Consider the following 25,503-nt stretch of genomic DNA (forward strand, 5'->3'; position numbering starts at 1 on the left):
AAAGTCAGCCACTGTTTCCACATCTATTTGCCATGAAGTGATGGAACGGATGCCATCATCTTAGTTTTCTGAATGTTGAGCTTTAAGCCAACTTTTTCACTCTCCACTTTCACTTTCATCAAGAAGCTCTTTAGTTCTTCTTCACTTTATGCTATAAGGGTAGTGTCAACTGCATATCTGAGGTTATTGATGTTTCTCCCGGCAATCTTGATTCCAGTTTGTGCTTCATCCAGCTCAGCATTTCTCACGATGTACTCTGCATATAAGTTAAATAAGCAGGGTGACAATATACAGCCTTGATGTATTCCTTTTCCTATTTGGAACCAGTCTGTTGTTCCATGTCCAGTGCTAACTGTTGCTTCCTGACCTGCATACAGGTTTCTCAAGAGGCAGGTCAGGTGGTCTGGTATTCCCATCTCTTTCAGAATTTTCCACAGTTTATTGTGATCCACGCAGTTGAAAGCTTTGGCATAGTCAATAAAGCAGAAATAGATGTTTTTCTGGAACTCTTGCTTTTTTCATGATCCAGCGTATGTTGGCAATTTGATCTCTGGTTCCTCTGCCTTTTCTAAAACCAGCTTGAACATCTGGAAGTTCATGTATTGCTGAAGCCTGGCTAGTCATCAGGGAAATGCAAATCAAAACCACAAGGTAACACCTCACAAATTTCAGAATGGCTGTTATCAAAGACAACAAATAACAAATATTGATGAGGATGTTGAGAAAAGGGAAACTTCATGCACTGTTGAAGAGCATGTAAATTGCTACAGTCCTCGAGAATTTAAAACTGGAGCTACCATATGATCCAGCAGTTCTACTCCAAAGAAAATGAAAATATTAATTCAAAAAGACATAGGCACCCCTATGTTCATTGCACTATTATTTGTATTAGCCAAGATATGGAAACACCTAAGTGCCATCAACAGATGAATGAATAAAGAAGATGTGGTTACAATAGAATATTACTTAGCCATAGAAAAGAATGAAATCTTGCCATTTCTGCCAACGTGGATGGACCTAGAGGGCATTATGCTAAATGAAATAAATCAGACAGATAAAGACAAATACTCCTTGATCTCACTTGTATGTAGAATCTAGAAAATCAAAACAAATGAACAGCTATACTTAACAAAACATAAGTAGAGTCATAGATACAGAGAAGAAACAGGTGATTGCCAAATGGGAATGAATTAGAGGGAGGAGAGAAATAGATGAGGGATATTAAGAGATAAAGACTTCCAGGTGCACAGAATTGCGTGAGTCGTGGGTATGAAATGTACAGTGTGGGGAAAAGAGTCAATAACTATGTAATATCTTTGTATGGTGAGATATTTGTTAATTAGATATCATGGTTATTGTTTGATAGGAATATGAAATCTCCTTGCTGTGTAACTGGAACTAACAGTGTTGTAGTTTGTTCAATGTACTTTAAAACGAACAAACAAACACACTTTTAGAAAAAGAGAGCAGATTTGTGGTTACCAGAGATCGAGGAGGGTGGAGGGAGGGGGAATTAAATGAAGGCCAGTGCAAAGGTACAGACTTGCAATTACAAGATGAATAAGTACTAGGGATATAATGTACAATATGACAAATACAATTAATGCTGCTTTATATCATTTTTGAAATGTGTTGAGAGTAAATCCAAGAGATCTCATCCCAAGGGGGAAAAATATATATTTTTCTATTTCTTTAATTTGGTATCTGTATGAGATAGATGTGAACTAAACTTACTACAGTAATCATTTCATGATGTATATAAATCAAATCATTATACTGTACACCTTGAACTTATATAGTGCTGTATGTCAATTATATCTCAGTAAAACTTGAAGAAAAAATTAAGGTGAAATAAATATTTCTTTAGTTAAAAAAGCCAAGATAACTTGTTGTTAGCAGGCCTGTTAAAAAAATATTTATTTTATTTATTTGGCTGTGCCAGGTCTTAACTGCGACACAAGGACGTGTGAACTCAGCAAGTTGTGGCATGTGATCACCTAAGTTGCAGGATGTGGGGTCTCGTTCCCTGACCAGGGATCGAACCTGGGCTCCCTGCAGTGGGAGCATGGCGTCTCAGCCACTGGGCCACCAGGGAAATCCCTTAGCAGACCTTTCCTACAAGAATTGTTGAAGTTTTTGAGGTAGAAGGAAAATCGTGTATCTGTAAGAAAGTTGGATCTACACAAAATAATGAAAATCACAAGAAATGCAAATGAATGAATGAATATGTGAATGAATAAAACTATTTTATTTCTGTTTCTTTAAAGATAAGTTATTTAAAGATGATTAACCATTAGAGAGATGACTTGTGACTCCACCAGTTAGAACATGGTAATGGTTAAGTGGGGAAACAACTTCAACTTTCTGCTTGATCTTGTCATTTGTTAAATACAAAGAAGGCTGAGCACCAAAGAATTGATGCCTTCGAACTGTGGTGCTGGAGAAGACTCTTGAGAGTCCCTTGGACTCTCAAGGAGAGAGATTGAACCAGTAAATCCTAAAGGAAATCAACACTGAATATTCATCGGAAGGACTGATGCTGAAGCTGAAGCTCCAGTACTCTGGCCACCTGATGCGAAGAGCTGGCTCATTGGAAAAGACCCTGATGCTGGGTAAGATTTAACGTAGAAGGAGAAGGAGATGACTGAGGAGATGGTTGGATGGCATCACCGACTCAATGGACATGAGTTTGAGTAAGGTCCAGGAGATAGTGAAGGACAGAGAAGCCTGGCATGCTCCAGTCCGTGGGGTCATAAAGAGTCAGACATGATTTAGTGACTGAACAACAACATATTTGTGTCAATGAGCACAGAACTATCCAAATAATTCAGTGTGGCTCTGGTAGGGTACACAACAATAATTCACTCCATATGCAAAGTTAATAGTGCAGTTGGGTTGGGTTTAATTCAATCACTGATGAATTATATGTGATGAACCATGGTTCCTTATACCTGGCTGGTTAGTTCCATAGCACACTGTGGTATAGAGCAGAAAGAGGTATAAGAAAAAGAAGAACTAGTCAATACAGCAACTTTTTAATGGTCTTTATTATATAAAATGCTTTGTTGACCACAGGCAACTTATGTTTTGCTGCTAGAAGAACCCCACAGTCTCAAAGAGCTCAGCTATAAATTCTTCCTCTGAGCTCACTTTTAGTAATGTATTTAAGAAAATTTATACTCAAGTCATCTCATTTTTTTCTAAATCAAACTCAAAATCCACATCCCTTTTCTATTAAATGTTGACTCCACTAGGTGGAGGCATTTGCTCAGTTTTGTGGTTCAGAGGAAAGTAGCCTGGGATAGAGAGTAAAGTGAGCAGGGGAACAAGTCAAGAAAGAGCCCTGGCAAGCCCAGCTGCTTTGCATTGTCTTCACTTGGCAAATGTACCCATATTGCTACACAGGTTTCAGTATTTGCTTTTAGTGTTTAGCAAAGCAAAGTAGTCAGGTTTTCCACGTTGATAGTATCTGAATTTTTTATTTTGTTTGAGTAGTTTGAACTTTAAAATAGCCACTGTGGGTTGAATAGATTATTAACCATGAATTAAGTTTTCTCATTTTAATTCTGCTAGACAGAAAGTGAAGAAGAACTAAAGAGCCTCTTGATGAAAGTGAAAGAGGAGAGTGAAAAAGCTGGCTTAAAGCTCAACATTCAGAAAACTAAGACCATGGCACCTGGTCCCATCACTTCATGGCAAATAGATGGGGAAACAGTGGAAACAGTGGCTGACTTTATTTTTTTGGGCTCCAAAATCACTGCAGATGGTGACTGCAGCCATGAGATTAAAAGATGCTTACTCCTTGGAAGGAAAGTTATGACCAACCTAGACAGCATATTCAAAAGCAGAGACATTACTTTGCCAACAAAGGTCCGTCTAGTTAAGCCTATGGTTTTTCCAGTGGTCATATATGGTCATGTTGGACTATAAAGAAAGCTGAGCTCCTAAGAATTGATGCTTTTGAGCTGTGGTGTTGGAGAAGACCCTTGAGAATCCCTTGGACTGCAAGGAGATCCAACCAGTCCATCCTAAAGGAGATCAGTCCTGGGTGTTTATTGGTAGGACTGATGCTAAAGCTGAAACTCTAATACTTTGGCCACCTGATGTGAAGAGCTGACTCATTTGAAAAGACCCTGATGCTGGGAAAGATTGAGGGCAGGAGGAGAATGGGATGACAGAGGTTGAGATGGTTGGATGGCATCACCAACTCAATGGACATGGGTTTGGGTGGACTCTGGGAGTTGGTGATAGACAGGGAGGCCTGGCGTGCTGCAGTTTATGGGGTCGCAAAGAGTCGGATATGACTGAGCGACTGAACTGAACTGAACTGAACTGAGACAGTTCTTGCATTCAGCAGTGATGTATTAAGTGAGGGTCTGTAACAATAAAATAAATGCTATTTTCATGATATTACAGACATTTTCTGTTTAATTAAGATGGTAATATAAGGGATAATATAAAATGTTAATATACATGTTGTTATATAATACTTAGGGGTTTCCTAGGTGGCACTAGTGGTAAAGAGCCCACCTGTTACTACAGGAGATGTAAGAGACTTGGGTTTGGTCCCTGGCTCCAGAAGATCCCCTAGAGGAGGGCATGACTACCCACTCCAGTATTCTTGCTGGGAAAATTCCATGGACAGAGGAGCCTGGTGGGCTAGTGTCAATAAGGTCACACAGAGTCAGACACAACTGAAGTGACTTAGCGTGCATGCACAGACAAGTAATACTTAAGCCTTTATATCAGTAACTTCTGGTAAAATATCACCTCTTCAATGGGGAGATGCTTGTCTCTTTTGAATATGCTATGCAAGTAACAGAAATGTGTGTGACAATTTTTAAAATAACTGAAATATAAAAGGTCCAGAGAATTGTAGGGAAATATATATATATATATATTTTTTTTTTCTTTTCAGTTTGAAGCTTTTTGTGGTCATCTTGGGTTTCTACTTCTCTGTTTTTATTGGTACTGAGATTATATGGAAACAATATCCTTCTACTCAAATAGGAAATTCATCTGCTCTGTGCTTTGTATTTGAAGTTATAATGCCCCGTGTCATCAGTTAATTGACTTCAAGGAAGTAGCTCTCTGAAGTATTGAACTTTCTGAAAGCAATCCAGTTTTCTTTTTTGTGCAGTTGCTTTTTATAAAGTCTTTTTTGTGTAAATACTATTGTCTTGTATAAATACTATTGTCTCTAAATTTTATTGTTTTAAGGATACTTTATTAATTATCTACAGCTCTTCTCATAAATTGATTAAACACATAACAGACTTTTGTCTTCCAGTCCCTTAGAGAAAATTTAATGCATGATGTTATTATCATTTTTTTGTCCCATCTTACATCTCTGGGAAAGGGATAACAAATCAGATGTTTATAAAATTACTGTTGGAAAGAATTCCAACTTTTCAAATAACACATTTGCTTTTTCATTTGAAACAGTTATTCCGTATACATTGATAAAACGTCTCATTCATCCACAAACCTAACAATCGATCTTCTTTTCAGGATGAAGGTCTGGCCCGCCAGTTGGTGGAGCTAGGCTACCGAGGTACTGGAGAGGTGGTGAAAAGAGAAGATTTTGAAGCAAGGAAGGCAGCTATAGAGATTGCAAGGTTGGCTGAAAGAACTCAGAAAAAGTAAGTGTCCATGTTCCAAACTGATTTTATATTACATTGTAGAGTCTGTGAAAAAAATCCAGTTTTGTTGGCATTGTGGTAATTTAGAAGCACTGGTTGGAACGGGTAGAACTTGGAATATTCTAAGCATGTGTTGTGCAGATCAGGGATTGGAGGAACTGTGGTATGGTTGCAAGAAAGCCACAGGCAACTGTGAGCTACTAATTTAAAAAATATCGATACTGAAATATGGTCATCATACCAATAAAGTCCTATTAAAACACAATTCTATATAATTGGCTTTACACAAAAACTACGAGTGATTTTTGCCTTTGTACTTTTGAGGCCTGTAAATCTTTGGCTTCATTTACATTCTCACGTTTTTGTAAATACTGATTCACTGGATTCTATTAGCAATCACTGGCTTTTGTTAATGTGACTCATACCTGGTTATATGAAATGTGAATTTAATAAAATACATTAAATGTATTAGGAAAGAGAGGTACATCTAAAGTGAATAAACAAGTAAGACAATTTGAAAAAGACTTGATAAGTAATTATATATTTTCTTTTTAAAAGTTAACGCTAAAGTTGTAAATGCTGGAGAAGATAATTACTTCGAAATTGGTATATTTTTCTTGCTGTTGTTGTTTAGTCATTAAGTCATGCCTGACTCTTTCTGACCCTATAGACGTAACCTGCCAGGCTCCCCTGTCCATAGGATTTCCCTAACTATTGTTGATTCTTGTTGATGTTTGACAGAAAACAACAAAATTCTGTAAAGCAATTATCCTTAAAAAACAAATAAATAAAAAAAAAAAGAATACTGTATCTTCCCGACCCAGGCATTGAACCCACATCTCTTGCATTGGCAGGTGAAGTTTTACCACTGAGCCACCAGGGAAGCCCACATTATTCTTAGGTAACATTTAAAAAAATACCCAGTAATTACGAGTAGAAATCTCCCATGGATTTGCTATAAAAGTAACATTTGGTAGTGGACTGTGAATCCGTTCTGGAAATGTGCAGTTTTAATGGATCTTTCCATTGAAGTAGTGGTTCTTATACTTCAGAACCATAGAATATTGGAATTTAATATGCTGACATTCAGTAATATATTAGTCTTCTATTGCTGTCATAACACACTGCCACAAACTGAGTGGCCGAACACTACACTAATGTATTTCTTCATCATCCTATAGGTCAGAAATCAGAGTACAGTGGCTTGGATGGATTCTCTGCACTCTGTATCACAAAGTTGAAATCGTGATGTTGGCTAGACTGAGTTCTTTTCTGGAGACTCTGAGAATGAATCTGCTTCCACACTCATTTGGGGCTTCTGTGATAGCTCAGTTGGTAAAGAATCCGCCTGCAGTGCAGGAGACCCCTGTTCAATTCCTGGGTCAGGAAGATCTGCTGGAGAAGGCTACCCACTCCAGTACTCTTGGGCTTCCCTTGTGGCTTAGCTGGTAAAGAATCCGCCTGCAATGTGGGAGACCTGGGTTCGATCCCTGGGTTGGGAAGACGCCCTGGAGAAGGGAAAGGCCACCCACATACGGGATGGGCCCCACATGTTTCCTCTTGCCCCATGTGGGAGTTCCTTTGTTCCCTTCTCTGCCCAGGTCCATTGTTGTGTTATTGGCAGCAGCGCCAGCAGAGTCTGGACACCAAACATGTCCTGTACCTATTATGCTGAGGATCACTTTGAAAATATGTGTGAACATCTGCCTGCCTGCCAACTGGTACCGACTTGAAAACACATGATTCTACGATGAGATTATCTTAGTTAGCTTCTCTAATGTGTGGGCGAGCAGCCCCATGCAGATCACAACCCTATTCTCCAGCAATCATAGAGCACTCATCAGCAGCAAGAGTATGTCACTTTCTTAGAATAGTTTCATGGATAAAAGTGGCCAGTTAAAGATATTGGGAGAGAGTATTTTGCTGGAAGAAAGCACAAGGTTGAAACAAATTCCTTAGTTGTTCGCTTCACAAATACTCATAGACAACTGTGCTGCCCTAGGTGTTATGCTAGGTACGGGGGCTGTTATAGAAGAGTTATTAGTCCCTGCCCTCCAGAAAACTGAGGGCTGGATAAAGAAAAGACAGTGATGTTGCTGGTGGGAGTATACATTGGGAAATAGTTTGGTGGTTCTTCAAATAGTTACCATATGACCCAGTAATCCCACTCCTAAGTGTATATCCAAGGGAACTGAACACTTCAGTTCAGTTCAGTTGCTCAGTTGTGTCCGACTCTTTGCGACCCCATGAATTGCAGCACGCCAGGCCTCCCTGTCCATTACCAACTCCCGGAGTTCACTCAAACTCATGTCCATCGAGTCAGTGATGCCATCCAGCCATCTCATCCTCTGTCGTCCCCTTCTCCTCCTGCCCCCAATCCCTCCCAGCATCAGAGTCTTTTCCAATGAGTCAACTCTTCGCATGAGGTGGCCAAAGTACTGGAGTTTCAGCTTTGGCATCATTCCTTCCAAAGAAATCCCAGGGCTGATCTCCTTCAGAATGGACTGGTTTAATCTCCTTGCAGTCCAAGGGACTCACAAGAGTCCTTTCCAACACCACAGCTCAAAAGCATCAATTGAACACTTAGGTCCACTGAAAAACTTATACACCAATGTTCATAGCAGGATTATTCATAGCAGCCAGAAAAGGGCAATAACTCCGGGACTTTCCTGGTGGTTTAGTGGTTAAAACTCTGAGCTTTCAGTGAAGGGGGTATGGGTTCAATCCCTGGTCAGGGAACTTAGATCTCACATGCTGCATGGCATGGACAAAAGAGGGAAAAAAGGAAAAAAAAAAGGGGAAGCAATCCAAATGTCCATCAACAGATGAATGGATAAAAAAATGTAATATACATAGATAACAATGGAATATTATTCAGTCTTAAAAAGGAGTGAAATATTCTTCTCTGCTATGACATGAATAAACTTTGAAAATATTAGATTTAGCAAAGGAGGCAGGTAAAAAAGTTTATAAATTATATAGTCCCATTTATGTAAAGTGTCCACAATTGGTAGATCCATAAGGACAAAAGTAGATTTGTGGTTGTCTTTGTCAAGGTCTGGAAGGAAGAGTGAAAGAAGAATGATTACCAGTGGGTATGGGGTGTTTTTCTGGGGTGATAGAATGTTCTGGAATTAGATATTGGTGATGGCTGTACAGCTTTGTAACTGTATTAAGAACCATTGAATTGTGGACCTTGGAAGTTTGAATATTGTGGTTTGTGAATTATATCTCAACTTAGGAAGGCAGTTACAACAGAAGGTAACATATGCTATCATAGGTCTCACAGCAACACCCTGAAGTAGTACTAAGTCAAGATTTGAATGTGAACAGGGAAGGCTCTTCTTAAGGCATGTCAGCTGAATTTACTTTTAAAGGGCAAGTAGGAGTCAATGAGGAAGACAAGGGTGTGAAGATGGACACACATTCAGTTTGCCTCAATTCATGATAAACTTGCCTTCTTCACAAATCATCCTCTCTACCTCTTTGTCTTAATCTGTGCCTAGTCCCTTGCTAAGATGTCCCCCCACGTCCAACCCAAGTTGTACCAACTAGAGGTCACTCATTTCCACATTAACTGGGTTGGTGGCAGTGGTGGTCGTGGGTGGGCTCTGCATTCTCCTAGCTCCCTCAGCCTTTGCTTCAAAGCCCTCTGTGCTTCATTATCACATAAACATCATCTCTCATCCCCCATCCACTGAGATTCATGCCAGCTGGGTAGCTGCAAGGCAGAGACTTTTGGTAAAGGTTGGAAAGAAAGGATGGGATTAGTTTAGATGGTGTTTACTGAGGTAGCTCCCCTCATAAGTCCTGGAGAATCTCTATTTGTAGTGAGAAGTTCAGTTGATTTCCATGCGTGATAGAGAAAAAGATGTTGACTGTACACAGGTTGAATATTGGATTATTGGGGTCTAGTTAGTAGTTAATATCTGAGTAGTTATATCTCAGCCTGAACACTCTCCTGGATGACCTTGTAAGATTGTCAGTCTCTTAGCTTTGGGCTAGTTTATGTTTTTAGGAGATGAATTAGCTTTTCTTTAAACTGCTTCTGAGATAATGACCTTATTTTTACTGAAATGCAGAATCTGAAACACAGAGGGCATAAATAGTAGCCCTGGAGGAACTGAGAATTGTACTGCTTGGCTGTTGCCATCTTCTTGAGAGACTTTGTGATGCGCCTTTGGGAATTCCTGTAAAGGGAGCTTGACAGGCATCTCAGATGCCGAATATATAGGGATCCCTGTGATCTTTCTTGCTGAAATAAAGAGGATATCTGTGGTGATTTGGGCTTCCCAGGTGGCTCAGTGGTGAAGAATTCACCTTTCAATGCAGAAGATGCAGGAGACCTGGGTTCGATCCCTGGGTTGGGAAGATCCCTGGAGGAGGAAATGGCAACCCACTCCAGTATTCTTGCCTGGGAAATCCCATGGGTAGAGGATCCTGGTGGGCTACAGTCCATGGAGTTGCAAAGAGTCGGGCATGACTGAGCACACATGTATGCATAGTGATTTTGGAGAAGGCCCTATATTCTTTTATCCTCAAGTACATCGGGGACTAAATTTAAAAAGTTGGACAAGTCCCCAACCTTTCTTATTCCAACCAATTGTCAGCTTATCATCTGTCCACTATTTCTAAGTGGAGTATGCTTCCTCAATTTATTTTTAAAAATAGGAGTTGGATGTATCTATTAATTGATAGCATACTTTTCCTGAAGATGATGTTAGATACAAGGTCAAAATTTGTTTTATGATTCACTTTATGATCAAAAGGGAATACCACATGCTAGTGAATTAAATGAATTTCTGTAAGTTTAATGTTTTCTGCTAGTTAACATCTGATTTCTATAAAATGTTTCACCTTTTCACTTTGTTTCAAGTAGTTTATGCTTTTAAAGTCATTCTTGTGCATTTAATAGCGCTCAAGCAAGAAATCTAGAGTTGTGGCTTGTCTGAGATTAGCCTCTCCAGGAAGCAGACAGTGGGGGTCAGAAGAGAGAAGGTTTGCTGGGGAAGGTAACACCTGTGAAAGGGAAAGTGGGAAAGCAGGACTAAGCAGGGTCAGAATCTTTTTTTTTTTTTTTTTTAATGTTTATGTATTTATTTGGCTGTGCTGGGTCTTCATCGCCACATGTGGGATCTTCAGTCCTGGTTGCGGCACTCAGGATGTTTTTAGTTGTACCATACAAACTAGTGGCAACATGTGGGACTGAGTTCCTCGACCAGGCATCAAACCAGGGCCTCCGGCGCTGTGAGCGCAGAGTCCTAGCCACTGGACCACCCAGGAAGACCCAGGGTCAGACTCTTTTTTTTTTGGCCAGTAAACAACTTAGTCTTTTATTTGCCCAAGGCCAGCTGTTGCAGGCATTGAGGCCCCAAGACTTCCAGAAGGGATGGGGGAGGGGGTGAGCCATCCTGTCTCCCAGGTGCTGCCTGCCCCACCCTGCTTCCTGCAGGAGATGGGAGAGTAGATAAAGTGTACCCTTGCACCATCAAGTATCTCCTCAATTTAGTGTGTTGGTTGCTCAGTCATGTCTGACTCTGCAACCCCATGGACTATAGCCCATCAGGCTTCTCTGTCCAAGGGATTCTCCAGGCAAGAGTACTGGAGGGTCAGACTTCTTGATACCAAAGTTACAAAGACTCTCCCAGCACCTCAGAAAGCTCCAGAGTAAAGGCTGTTTGTTAAAGTTTGGGTGAAGCATTCAGGCCCTTAGTACCACTTTTGTATTTAGTCATTGCCTGAGGGTTGCCCTCCAAGTGTGATCTCAGCTTGAAACTGAGGCAGATCCTGGAAGGGTTAACAGCTGGAAGCTGTCATTTCAGCATCTTCCCGCAGTCAGGCAGCGAGGCCTTTTTCCAAGGGGTATATGAGTGCCATGTCCCCATGCCTGCTACGGATCACCCCATGTGACGTATGGATCCATTTTATACTTTCAGGGAGCAGCTCTTCCACAGCACCAAGGGCCTTTCTCCCAGAGAGGTCATTCACAAGAGGAGAGTTAGTGGGATGAGCTACAGTCCCCATCACTGGTGTTGGTTTGGGGGCCAGAGGTGGTTCTCATCATCTCATTCTTCTACTGTTCATCCTGTATCCTCTGTCTTCAGCTGTCACCTCTGTTAGTCTCAACCATAAGATGATGCAGGCCATGGTAATCCTACTGTGCTCATGTTGAAGTTGCTGAATTTCTCATCCTCATTTAAAATTCTGTTAGGAAGTACCAAGAGGTACTTGGGTGGGCCACTCAAGTTTGTCGCTTGTTACTCTTTACCCCCATTCTGTAACAGCAGTGCCATCTCTCTTGCCGATCAGCAAGAGTAATTCTTCACAAGACAACGTCTCTCCATCTTGTTTGCTGGGATGTGGGCACAAGAAACTTAAGAGTGCTCACATGGAAGTCAGAGTTTGTAGTTCAGTGACACACTTGCTGTTTTTCCTGGTAAGAGTATTCTCAAAGATGGCGCCCTATCCTAGAACAATATTGCTTCTGAGCTGGAGATTCAGCTGTGCGTCCTGTGGACTATTCCAAACAGTTTTAGGCTGACGACTTCTGATGGGGCACTAAGTGATTTGGCCAGAGGATCCCATGATTATGAGCTCTCTCCCACACCTTTTTTTTGGTTGTACAGTGGGTTTCCTGGTTGGGGTGCTGTGTTGTATTGGATTTCATGCCTGTGGATTAGGCATTTTGTAGGCACCCAGATAGTGGTGCCAGCTAAGGTCAGGTAGGCAGCAAAAAGCACATTCGTATCAGGAATAGGTAGGTGTTCCCATGGAAATAAATTTTTGTCCTTTCAGGGGACAACAACTGTCAACAAGAGTTCATTGTTCTCCTCGAGGACTAATGCCCTCCCAGAGACTCAACATTGGTCTCTTTTGCTGGAAAATTGGACCTGGAGAAGTAGAGTAGCTAGATCCGCCATAGTGAGTGGGAGTCTGCTGTTGGGTCCTTGATCTGTTGTACTTTGTTGATGTGTCTATCATGCTGATGTTGAGAAGACTGCTGACAAGGCTGAGTGACATCAACTGGCTGAGCCCTTTTGTCTGTTTGGTTGTTTAGTGCATCATTTTTGACGGGTGTTATAAGAATCTTCACACTTGTACTCATTACCCTATATCCATCCATGTGACACCACCTCAGATATTCTTAGTTTCCACCTTTTTTCTTCCCAGTTTCCTGCCCAGCCACTTAGCCCATTCGCCATTGCCTATGAGTCTTTGTTTCTCTTTATCCTTATGCCTATTTGTTTTTCCTTATCGTTCTACACAGAGATGTATAGGGATGATCAGGGACTTCTCTGGCAGCCCTGTGGTTGAGACTCCATGCTTCCACTGCAAGGGGTGTGGGTTTGATCCCTGCTCAAGGAACTAGGATCCCACATGCTGGGCAATCAAAAAACAAATAAACAACAAAAACAAAGTAGATGATCAGATGTGTCACTGAAAATTCTGCCTATTGGGAAAAGTTTTCTTTCTCACTGTAATTTACAGACATTCCTAGATTTTATGGCTTGTACTGGATTCTCCAGCAAAGGTTTGTTTAAATCCTGATTCCCAGTATTACCAATACCACAGCATGTGACCTTATTTGGGAATAAGATCATTGCAGATATGACCAGTTGTTGTTGTTCAGTCACTCTCTTGTGTCTGACTGTTTGTGACCCCATAGACTGCAGCATGCCAGGCCCCTCTGTCCTTCATTATCTCCCAGAGTTTGCTCAGATTCATGTACACTGAGTTGGTGATGCTATCTAACCATTTTATCCTCTGCCACCCCCTTCTCCTCTTGCCTTCAATCTTTCCCAGCATTTGGGTCTTTTCCAATGAGTTGGCTCTTCACATCAGGTGGCCAAAGTATTGGAATTTCAGTTTCAGTGTTAGTCCTTCTGATGAAAATTCAGGGTTGATTTCCTTTAGGATTGACTGGTTTGACCTCTTTGCTGTCCAAATGACTCTCAAGTCTTCTCCAGCACCACAATTCAAAAGCATTAATTCTTCAGCATTCAGCCTTCTTGATGGTCCAACTGTCACATCAGTGTGTTACTACTGGAAAAATTAAAGCTTTGACTCTATGGGCTTCCCTGATAGCTCAGTTGGTAAAGAATCTGTCTGCAATGGGGGAGAGCCTGGTTGATTCCTGGATTGGGAAGATCTGCTGGAGATGGGATAGGCTACCTGCTCTAGTATTCTTGGACTTCCCTTGTGACTCAGCTGGTAAAGAATCTGCCTGCGATGTGGGAGACCTGTGTTCGATCCCTGGGTTGAGAAGGTCCCCTGGAGAAGGGAAAGGTTACCCACTCCAGTATTCTGGCCTGGAGAATTCCATGGATTGTATTGTCCATGGGGTCACAAAGAGTTGGACACGACAGTGACTTTCACTTTCACTTTGAATATATGGACCTTTGTAGGCAAACTGATGTCTCTACTTTTTCATACACTGTCTAGGTTTGTCATAGTTTTCCTTCCAAGGAGGAAGCATCTTTTAATTTCATGGCTGGAGTCACTGTCCTCAGTGATTTTGGAGCCTAAGAAAATAAAATTATAATCAGTTAACTTAAGATAAGTTTGTATTGAAATTGGGTGGGCCCCTAATCTAGTATGACTGGTGTCCTTATAAGAAGATGGCCATGTGAAGAATCTGCATGCAATGCAGGAGACCCCAGTTTGATTCCTGGGTTGGGAAGATTAGCTGGAGAATGGATAGGCTCCCACTCCAGTATTCTTGGGCTTCCTTTGTGGCTCAGCTGGTAAAGAATCTGCCTGCAGTGTGGGAGACCTGGGTTTGATGTCTGGGTTGAGAAGATCCCCTATAGAAGGGAAAAGCTACCCACTCCAGTATTCTGGCCTGGAGAGTTCCATGGAGTGTATAGTCCATGGGGTCAGAAAGAGTCGGACATGACTGAAAGACTTTCACTTCACTTTCATGGGAAGACAGATACCTAGGGAAAATGCCATGTGACAATTAAGGATTCAAGTGATTACAGACGAAGGAATGGCAAAGATTTCCAGCAAGCCACCAAAAGCTATGAAAAGCAAGAAAAGATTCCCTTAAAGTTTCCAGAGTAAGTATGACCCTGCTGATACATCTTGATGTTTGGATTTTAGCTTCTGAGCCTCTAAAGGTGATCAATTTCTGTTGTTTTAAGCCACCCAATTTGCAATGCTTTATTGTAGTAGCCCTAGGATGCTATTACACTGAGGAAGTCTTTATCTTGAAAAGCTTTGAAGTGGCAGATACCCACAGTTTTTAGGGTTTACTCTGTCTTTCGGAGTGCATGTGTCTTATAAAAGGTATGTGATGGCCGCCTCTTGTTCATTCTTTCAATCAGTGTGGTGTCACTGGTGGAATTAATCAATGTTATGTTCTGTGGAATGTCCAGTTGGCCCAGATTCCATTGTGAAAGGGGATAGTTACTGTAGCCCCGAGGCAAAACTGTGAATGAGTATTGTTGTTGTTTATTGTGAATTCATTGATTTTGACCCCATTTCCCAATTGGCAGAGAAAAGGACTCACTCACCAAATCAATAGCTATATGCCATGTATCTGAAGTCATAATTTGTTCTAGCAACTCGCACAACAAATGCAATCAATACTATGACTTGAATGAGCTTGTGGTAGTCTACAGTCATTTTCCAGGATCCAGTGTGGGGATTGTGCCAGTTGCTAAATGTGGCAATCTGAATTAGATGTTTGGATCAATGATCCCTGGGTAGATCAGTAAGCACAGTGGACCTGTTGTAAACTGACCCTTTCATCAAATGGCCAGGACTCCATCTGTTATCTCCTCCCCACGTGCCTTCACTCTAATAGTGGGACCATGAAGATGCTTTGGATCTCCAGATACCAATCTCAGCTGTGACCCTGCACCCAGTAGTCTATCAGCTGTCTGGGTATTCTCCTTTCTTTAGTGTCTGTTAATCTAAGTAAATGGTTGAAGATCCCTTTGGCAAAGAACAGAGGGACTCATTGCAACAGATACTTGATATTGGGTTACAGGTCCATTCCTCTAGGACAGGGTAACTTCTTCAGTCAGCAGGTTCCTAGTCCAATACTGGATCAGGTATGGATATTGGGCAAGACGTCCTAACTTCCTACTGTGATGGCTTCCTTCAACCTCAAATAATCAGCTTTGATTTCTTATTGTGATACACATTGAGTAGTACCTTTGTTGACGGAGCATCTGTTTTGCCCCAAGGGATGACATGTTCAACACACCAATTGCATGATTTTCTCCATGTGAGGGTCCTAAGCGGCCACTCTGAGCTTATTGATCAAGTCCCTGGATTAAGCTCTTTATCTGAGTCTGCAAATTATGATATTGATAAATGCTCAGTATTAACTAGCTTTATATTATAACATCACTGAGATTACATTCTCAATTTTTCCTCCTTTCCTCTTTCCTTCTCTCTGCCTCTCTTTCACTTTTTTTCCTTCCACCAGTCTTTCCCTCCCTCCTTTTCTCTCCAACAAGCAAGTGATTATAGAGGGTGCTGATCTTTTTAGGAATGTCATGTCTATCTATACATGTCAGCCTATCAGCAAATGTATCCATATTATTATACTTTCAGTTCAGTTCAGTTCGGTCACTCAGTCATGTCTGGCTCTTTGTGACCCCATGAACTGCAGCACACCAGGCCTCCCTGTCCACTGCCAACTCCCGGAGTTTACTCAAACTCATGTCCATCAAGTTGGTGATGCCATCCAACTATCTCATCTTTTGTCAGCCCCTTCTCCTCCTGCCTTCAATCTTTCCCAGCATCAGGGTCTTTTCAAATGAGTCAGTTCTTCTCATCAGGTGGCCAAAGTATTGGAGTTTCAGATTCAGCATCAGTCCTTCCAATGAACACTCAGGACTGATCTCCTTTAAGATGGACTGGTTGGATCTCCTTGCAATAGTCCCTTTATAGGCAAATTCAAGGATGTCTTCTCAGATTCACCTTACTTGCTTGACTTCTTCTGATGCCTTTAATAGCAATTTGGAATTATCCATTTCTTCAAATATTTCCTACCTTTGACTTTTATTACCTTTAACCTTCCGTTTTCTTCTGTGTTTGCTATTGTCTACTAGCTTTGCTGTATCTTCTCCTTTCTCACTAACTTGGATCTCTCCCAAAGGACAGTTCTTCTTCTTCTTCTTTTTTTTTTTTCACTCTTTATATTCCACTGTTTTCATATCTCAAACACTTAACGTTTCCAGTTTCCTAAACCAGATCTCCAGTCCTGACATCTTTCCTGGGCTTTTAGTTCCATGTTTGTTTTTTAAATAACTGTGTTGTTAAACCAGTACCAAAATACCAAAAAGTCTTACTGTTGTTCCTTTATAGAGATCCACTCCCTATACAAAGATTCCTTTTTAAGTGCTGGTAATACCATTTTAGAAAACTATAAGCATTATATTTTACAATATCTTCAAAAGACTATTTGTGAGCAATTCTAAAAGACAATTGACGCTGGATTTCTGTTGAGTCCTTTGTTCAGATTTGTTTCTACCTTCGTATATTTTTCACTCTTATTACATCTTGCTAATCCAATTTTTCTTCAGATTGACTTAGTTTATTACAATATCACATGATTGCTCAATCTCAACTTTATCATCTGTCTGTGGAACAGCCTTCAAAACATTTTCTTTCCTCCCATCCCTTCCTCTTTCCATTCTTTCTTCTTTCTAGCTTGTGCTCATGCTCAGTCGCTCAGTCATGTCTGACTTTTGTGAGCCTATGGACTGTAGCTCTCCAGGCTTCTCTGTCATGGGATTTCCCAGGCAAGAATACAGAATGGGTTGCCATTTCCTCCAACATGGGAATCTTCCTGACCCAGGGATCAAACCCACAGCTCCTGCATCTCTGCATTGGAGGTGAGTTCTTTATCACTGAGCCACCTTGGAAGCCCCCTCTTTCTATCTTCAACATTTGAATTTTCATCCCTACAAAAGGATATTAGGTGGCTTGCAAGAGAAATAGGAATATCTCATAGCAACAAGACTTTGAAAGGTAGAAGATAAAGTAAAGGTGGAAGAAATGCAATGAAGCTGAGGTTGTATGCCAAATTTGGGAAGGTAATTCAAAGAGGAAAATATTTACATTACATAATTCATATGTCCACTTGGAACAACAAAACTATTGATAAGAAGTGTAGATATTCCTGGTTCTAAGAGCTATAGGGGGAGAAAAATTTTCCTCGACCATCTTAGAGTCCTTGAATGGGTTTGAAAATTAAACTGGCAAGCACATTAACAGGAGAAAAGGATACAAATGTATTTAATATAAGGAGCCTTCAAGAGGAAATAAAAACCTAAAGAAACAGACCTAAGTAGTTTGTACTAGGTTTGATGAAGAGTGGACGGTTGTCAAGGAATATGATCGGTTAAGGAGCATGAGATAATTACAGTAAACTGGAGAAACTTCGCAAGGCTTGTTTGTTAAGATTCTTTTTGGCACTTCTTTGTCCTCAGAGATGCACGGAGTTTTCAGTACCCACAAATCAATCAGTATGATATACCACATTAACAAATTAAAGAGCAGAAACCACATGATCATCTCAGTAGATACAGAAAAAACTTTTGATAAAATTCAACATCCATTATGGTAAACTCTCCAGAAACAACACTGTAAGTTAAGTATATTTCAGTAAAACTTAAAAAAACTACCAAGGTATTTGTTTCAGAAAGCAAAACTATGTCATGCCTAAGTCTCTTTCACTTAAGGATGTCAGAAACACAGTTTAGTTGATTTTGCTCTTCTTTCCATTCCATGCTGTTTCCTAGGGTAGGTATATAAGGAGAAAGAGGAATGTGATTGGAAATGAAGGATAAAGTAGGAAAACATTAAATTTTTTTTCATTAGAGAGGAGCCTAGCAAGGACTCATGGAAAATAAGTAAACAAAGCAATAGATATTTTCCACAGTGCTATATACATTGCTCTCGTCTTTCAGCATATTTGATTAACTAATTTGCTTAGCTGACAAATTATTTTTCTTATTGGTTTTAATTTTTATTTGATGGGAAAATTCCTTTTAACCATCAAAGAGAAGGATGGTTTGATCTAGGAGAAGGATGGCAGAACCCCATTACAAGGGTCCTTTGATCTACTTAGAGATGTTCATTTCTAGTAATCAGTGCATAATAAGGAGGGGTGTTAGAAGAGGGATAAACAGGGTTTTTCCAGTTTGTTATGGAGTCAGTTCATTACATCATAAACACCCCTGTTTGCCTCAAACACATTTTCAAGGGTAATTGTAAACATCCATTGAGAAAATAAAATATGTTTATATATATATATACAAATATATACATAAACATTTCATGCCTAATATTCAGATAATTTAAAAGTTTTATACTGTGAATTTTATTAGCAACAGTATTCATTTTATAGATGAGTAATAAGCATTAAGTTCTTTCAAGTGCATAGAATCTTGCTAGTAGAATTATTCTAATCAAGATGATTAAAAGTGATCTTTTAAAATTCAAATGTTGAAACAATTTCCAGATGTGAACTGATTTCTTGACTTGACACAACTTATACATTCTAAAAAAAGACAAATTTTCTTTTCAACCAGAGGGGTTTTTGTCTGTTTTTGCCATAACATTAAATGATTATATGTCACATCCTTGAAACAAATTATTGTAAAACTACTAGATTTTAACACTAAAATTTAATTTCTGTAACTGTTAGGTTAATATTATGACTTTAAAATTTTGTACTTGATTTAGTTTATATATTCTCTTTTTATTTACATATATATGTGATTGCAGCCATGAAATTAAAAGCTTACTCCTTGGAAGGAAAGTTATGACCAACCTAGATAGCATATTCAAAAGCAGGGCATTACTTTGCCAACAAAGGTTTGTCTAGTCAAGGCTATGGTTTTTCCAGTAGTCATGTATGGATGTGAGAGTTGGACTGTGAAAAAAGCTGAGCACGAATGAATTGATGCTTTTGAACTGTGGTGTTGGAGAAGACTCTTGAGAGTCCCTTGGACTGCAAGGAGATCCAACCAGTCCATTCTGAAGGAGATCAGTCCTGGGTGTTCTTTGGAAGGAATGATGCTAAAGCTGAAACTCCAGTACTTTGGCCACCTCATGCGAAGAGTTGACTCATTGGAAAAGACTCTGATGCTGGGAGGAATTGGGGGCAGGAGGAGAAGGGGACGACAGAGGATGAGATGGCTGGATGGCATCACTGACTCGATGGACATGAGTTTGAGTGAACTCCAGGAGTTGGTGATGGACAGGGAGGCCTGGCGTGCTGGAGTTCATGGGGTCGCAAAGAGTGGGACACGATTGAGAAACTGAACTGAACTGAACTGTAGATGTATCCGTATATCATAGATCAATGATGTATACATATATGGGCTTCCCAATTGGCACTAGTGGTAACCCACCTGTCAGTGCAGGAGACATAAGAGACATAGGTTTGATCCCTGGCTCGGGAAGATCCCATGGAGGAGGGCATGGCAACCCATTCCAGTATTTTTCCCATGGACAGAGGAGCCTGGCAGGCTGCAGTCTGTAGGGCTGCACAGAATTGGACACAACTGAGGTGAGTTAGCACGTGTGTGCACACGCATGTGCACATGCACGTGTGCCCCCCCACACACACACATATGTACTTAGAAACAAACTTTCATGGCAGTGAATCATTTGCCAGTACAGTGATCTGTGTATATTTTGTGTATAACACAATAATTAGTCGTATTTTAAGTATCATTTGCTAATATCTGCCAAGCACTGTAGAGCATTTTATGTGTTTTAACTTAGTTAATGTTCACAACTGTTTTCGTGGATATAAGTATAATTACCTCCATTTTACAGTGGAAAAACTCAGTACATAGAGTTTACAAACAAGTTTAAATAGCCCTTAAGAGGCAGATGTGGGGGAAAGCTCAAGCAGCCTGGTGTTGGAACCTGGATTCTTACACTCTGGATTCTACACTCTCTTACCTCATATAATGAAATGTGTCATTAAATGCCATATCCTCAGAACAGAGCGCCTTCCTCATACGTTGTTCTCTGTATTCTCAATCTGTATGTGTTATGACTGAGGTAATATTAGAGTGAAATCATAAGCACCAGTACTACTTGATAATATTGAATTGGGAAAGGAAGTCACGAAATGCAGGTTTATCTTTATCAGAATCCAAGTAACTTGTCTCATTCACTTTAAGTAACACATTGGGCAATAGAGCTTTTTGATGACTAAACCTTCATGTCCTTAATATGTTTACTTTAACACAATATTAAGTCAGTTCTGAAAAGGTGCAGGTGTGTTTGGGTAGCTTTTCTCTCTAAGTAGCGAATTTGTAACATTAGCAATAATGTTTTTGCACCTGGATTTGGACGGCGATAACAGACTTTCTCAGCCTAAGAATAAATTTGGACTCCTTTAAATTTTTTTTTCTCCTCTGATTTAAAAATATTCTAAACCTAAATAATTTTGGAAAACCCCACAGCAATAAATAAAATTTGTTTACTTAGGTGCAACAAAATATTTCCTTGTAACAGGGATTGTTTCTACTTGTAATAAGTTTATAATCTTTAAGCAAAAGGGGCTAGATTCAAGGCCGTCATTTGTTTGTGGAGTCCGAGGCTGTTATGCACAGGCTTAAAATGATTCTGCTCTTGTGAATCCTTTTCCTCTTTTACTTCAATATTAACTGGTAGTTCTGATTTGTTTCTTTTGTGAACATGAAGCTTGTTCCTTATGTAGAGTCTGCACTGGCCTTCTTTTTGTTTGGAAAACTCTTCTGCCTAATTGATCATTATGTTGTTGGTTTCCTTTTGTCATTCAGATCACAGTCCCTATCTCCATATCTCCATAGAGGCACCCCAGACTTTAGCCATGCAGTCGCTCACTTCAGCACTGCTGTTTTATTCTTCTCTGAGGTCAGAAACTTCATAGGTTTTGTTTGTGTTGATTGATAAAATGCAGTTTTTCTTTCTTTTTTTTTTGCATTTCTTTTTCTTGGGGATGGTCTTGATCACTGCCTCCTGTACAATGTCATGAACCTCCATCCATAGTTCATCAGGCACTCTATCTATCAGATCTAGGCCCTTAAATATATTTCTCACTTCCCCTGTATAATCATAAGGGATTTGATTTAGGTCATACCTGAATGGTCTAGTGGTTTTCCCCACTCTCTTCAATTTAAGTCTGAATTTTGCAATAAGGAGCTCATGATCTGAGCCACAGTCAGCTCCCGGTTTTGTTTTTGCTGACTGTATAGAGCTTCTCCATCTTTGGCTGCAAAGAATATAATCTGTTTATAATAGCCAGGACATGGAAGCAACCTAGATGTCCATGAGCAGATGAATGGATAAGAAAGCTGTGGTACATATACACAATGGAGTATTACTCAGCCTTTAAAAAGAATATATTTGAATCAGTTCTAATGTGGTGGATGAAAATGGAGCCGATTATACAGAGTGAAGTAAGTCAGAAAGAAAAACACCAATATAGTATACTAACGCATATATATGGAATTTAGACAGATGGTAATGATGACCCTATATGTGAGACAGCAAAGGAGACACAGATGTAAAGAACAGAGTTTTGGACTCTGTGGAGGGGGGTGATTTGGGAGAATGGCAGTGAAACATGTATAATATCATATGGGAAATGAATCGCCAGTCCAGGTTCAATGCAGGATACAGGATGCTTGGGGCTGGTGCGCTGGGATGACCCAGAGGGATGATGGTGGGAGGGGGGTTCAGGAGTGGGAACATGTGTGTACCTGTGGTGGATTCATGTTGATGTATGGCAAAACCAATACAATATTGTAAAGTAATTAGCCTCCAATTAAAATAAAATTAAAAAAACCGAATATAATCAGTCTGATTTTGGTGTTGGCCATCTGTTATGTCCATGTGTAGAGTCTTCTCTTGTGTTGTTGAAAGAGGGTGTTTGCTATGACCAGTGTGTTCTCTTGGCAAAACTCTATTAGCCTTTGCCCTGCTTCATTCTGATTCGAACTCCAAGGCCAAATTTGCCTGTTACTCTAGGTTGTTTCTTGACTTCCTACTTTTGCATTCCCTATAATGAAAAGGATATCTTTTTTGGATGTTAGTTCAAAAAGGTCTTGTAGGTCTTCAAAAACTGTTCAAGTTCAGCTTCTTCAGCGCTACTGGTCGGGGCATAGAGTTGGATTACCGTAATATTGAATGGTTTGCCTTGGAAATCAACAGAAATCATTCTGTTGTTTTTGAGATTGCATCCTAGTACTGCGTTTTGGACTCTTGTTGACCATGATGGCTACTCATTTCTTCCAAGGGATTCCTGCCTACAGTAGTAGATACAATGGTCATCTGAGTTAAATTCACCCATTCCAGTCTATCTTAGTTTGCCGATTCCTAGAATGTCAAAGTTCACGCTTTGATCACTTCCAATTTGCTTTGATTCATGGACCTAACATTCCAGGTTCCTATGCAGTATTGCTCTTTATAGCACCAGACCTTGCTTCTATCACCAGTCCCATCCACAACTGGGTGTTGTTTTTGCTTTGGCTCCATCCCTTCATTCTTTCTGGAGTTATTTTTCCACTGATCTCCAGTAGCATATTGGGCACCTACCAACTGGGGAATTCATTTCTCAGTGTCCTTTCTTTTTTTCTTTTCATATTCATGGGGTTCTCAAGGCAAGAATACTGAAGTGGTTTGCCATTCCCTTCTCCAGTGGACCACATTATCTCAGACCTCTACACCATGACCCCTCCATTTTCGGTGCCCCCATATGGCATGGCCTAGTTTCATTGAATTAGACAAGGCTGTGGTCCCTGTGATCAGATTGGGTAGTTGTCTGTGATTGTGATTTCAGAGTGTCTGCCCTCTGATGCCCTCTCTCAGTGCCTACTGCCTTACTTGGGTGTCTCTTACCTTGGACATGGGGTACCTCTTCATGGTTGCTCCAGCAAAGCGCAGCTGGGGCTCCTGACCTTGGACATGGGGTAGCTGCTCCCCGCCCCTGCGCCGCCCAGCCGCTGCCCCTGCACTGCCCAGCTGCCGTCCCTGCACCGCTGGATGCAAAAAATGCAAAAAAGCAAAATGGCTGTCTGGGGAGGCCTTACAAATAGCTGTGAAAAGAAGAGAAGTGAAAAGCAAAGGAGAAAAGGAAAGATATACCCATTTGAATGCAGAGTTCCAAAGAATAGCAAGGAGAGATAAGAAAGCCTTTCTCAGCGATCAATGCAAAGAAATAGAGGAAAACAATAGAATGGGAAAGACTAGAGATCTCTTCAAGAAAATTAGAGACACCAAGGGAACATTTCATGCAAAGATGGGCTCAATAAAGGACAGAAATGGTATGGACATAACAGAAGCAGAATATATTAAGAAGAGGTGGCAAGAATACACAGAGCTGTACAAAAAAGATCTTCATGACCCAGATAATCATGATGGTGTGATCACTCACCTAGAGCCAGACATCCTGGAATGTGAAGGCAAGTGGGCCTTAGGAAGCATCACTACAAACAAAGCTAGTGGAGGTGATGGAATTCCAGTTGAGCTATTTCAAATCCTAAAAGATGATGCTGTGAAAATGTTGCACTCAATGTGTCAGCAAATTTGGAAAACTCAGCAGTGGCCACAGGACTGGAAAAGATCAGTTTTCATTCCAATCCCAAAGAAAGGCAATGCCAAAGAATGCTCAAACTACCACACAATTGCACTCATCTCACACGCTAGTAATGTAATGCTCAAAATTCTCCAAGCCAGGCTTTAGCAATACGTGAACTGTGAACTTCCAGATGTTCAAGCTGGTTTTAGAAAAAGCAGAGGAACCAGAGATCAAATTGCCAACACCCGCTGGATCATGGAAAAGCAAGAGAGTTCCAGAAAAACATCTATTTCTGCATTATTGACTATGCCAAAGCCTTTGACTATGTGGATCACTACAAACTGGAAAATTCTTCAGCAGATGGGAGTACCAAACCACTTGATATGTCTCTTGAGAAACTTGTATGCAGGCCAGGAAGCAACAGTTAGAACTGGACATGGAACAACAGACTGGTTCCAGATAGGAAAAGGAGTATGTTAAGGATGTATGAAAGTGAACGGTGAAAGTGAAGTCGCTCAGTTGGGTCCAACTCTTCACGACCCCATGGACTGCAGCCTATCTGGCTCCTCTGTCCATGGGATTTTCCAGGCAAGAGTACTGGAGTGGGGTGCCATTGCCTTCTCCAGTGTTCTTGCCTGGAGAATCCCAGGGACGGGGGAGCCTAGTGGGCTGCCGTCTATGGGGTTGCACAGAGTCGGACACGACTGAAGTGACTTAGCAGCAGCAGCAGCAAGGATGTATATTGTCCCCCTGCTTATTTAACTTATATGCCAAGTACATCATGAGAAATGCTGGGCTGGAATCAAGATTGCCGGGAGAAATATCAATAACCTCAGATATTCAGATGACACCACACTTATGGCAGAAAGAAAGGAAGAACTAAGAGCCTCTTGATGAAAATGAAAGAGGAGAGTGAAAAAGTTGGCTTAAAGCTCAACATTCAGAAAACGAAGATCATGGCATCTGGTCCCATCACTTCATGGGAAATAGATGGAGAAACAGTGGAAACAGTGGCTGACTTTATTTTTTGGGACTCCACAATCATTGCAGATGGTGATTGCAGCAATGAAATTAAAAGATGCTTACTCCTTGGAAGGAAAGTTATGACCAACCTAGACAGCATATTAAAAAGCAGAGACATTGCTTGCCAACAAAGTGGTCATGTATGTATGTGAGAGTTGGACTATAAAGAAAGCTGAGCTCTGAAGAATTGATGCTTTTGAACTGTGGTGTTGGAGAAGACTCTTGAGAGTCCCTTGGACAGCAAGGAGATCCAACCAGTCCATCCTAAAGGAGATCAGTCCTGGGTGTCTGTGG

General features: G+C 40.6%; 1 protein-coding gene across 3 annotated transcripts in view; it reads left to right on the plus strand.

Moving 5' to 3' along the window:
• The window catches only part of LOC104992906 (chromosome unknown open reading frame, human C4orf22), a 717,206-nt gene that overhangs the window by 11,044 nt on the left and 680,659 nt on the right, over window positions 1-25,503 (plus strand). For all 3 annotated transcript variants that reach the window (XM_010845906.1, XM_010845905.1, XM_010845907.1), the window contains exon 2: window positions 5,512-5,642. In XM_010845906.1, coding sequence (XP_010844208.1) covers window positions 5,512-5,642 — 131 coding nt within the window. The remainder of the gene's footprint in view (window positions 1-5,511; window positions 5,643-25,503) is intronic.

This window comes from Bison bison, unplaced genomic scaffold (assembly GCF_000754665.1).
Source record: "Bison bison bison isolate TAMUID 2011002044 unplaced genomic scaffold, Bison_UMD1.0 scf7180017864228, whole genome shotgun sequence".
NCBI lineage: Eukaryota > Metazoa > Chordata > Mammalia > Artiodactyla > Bovidae > Bison > Bison bison.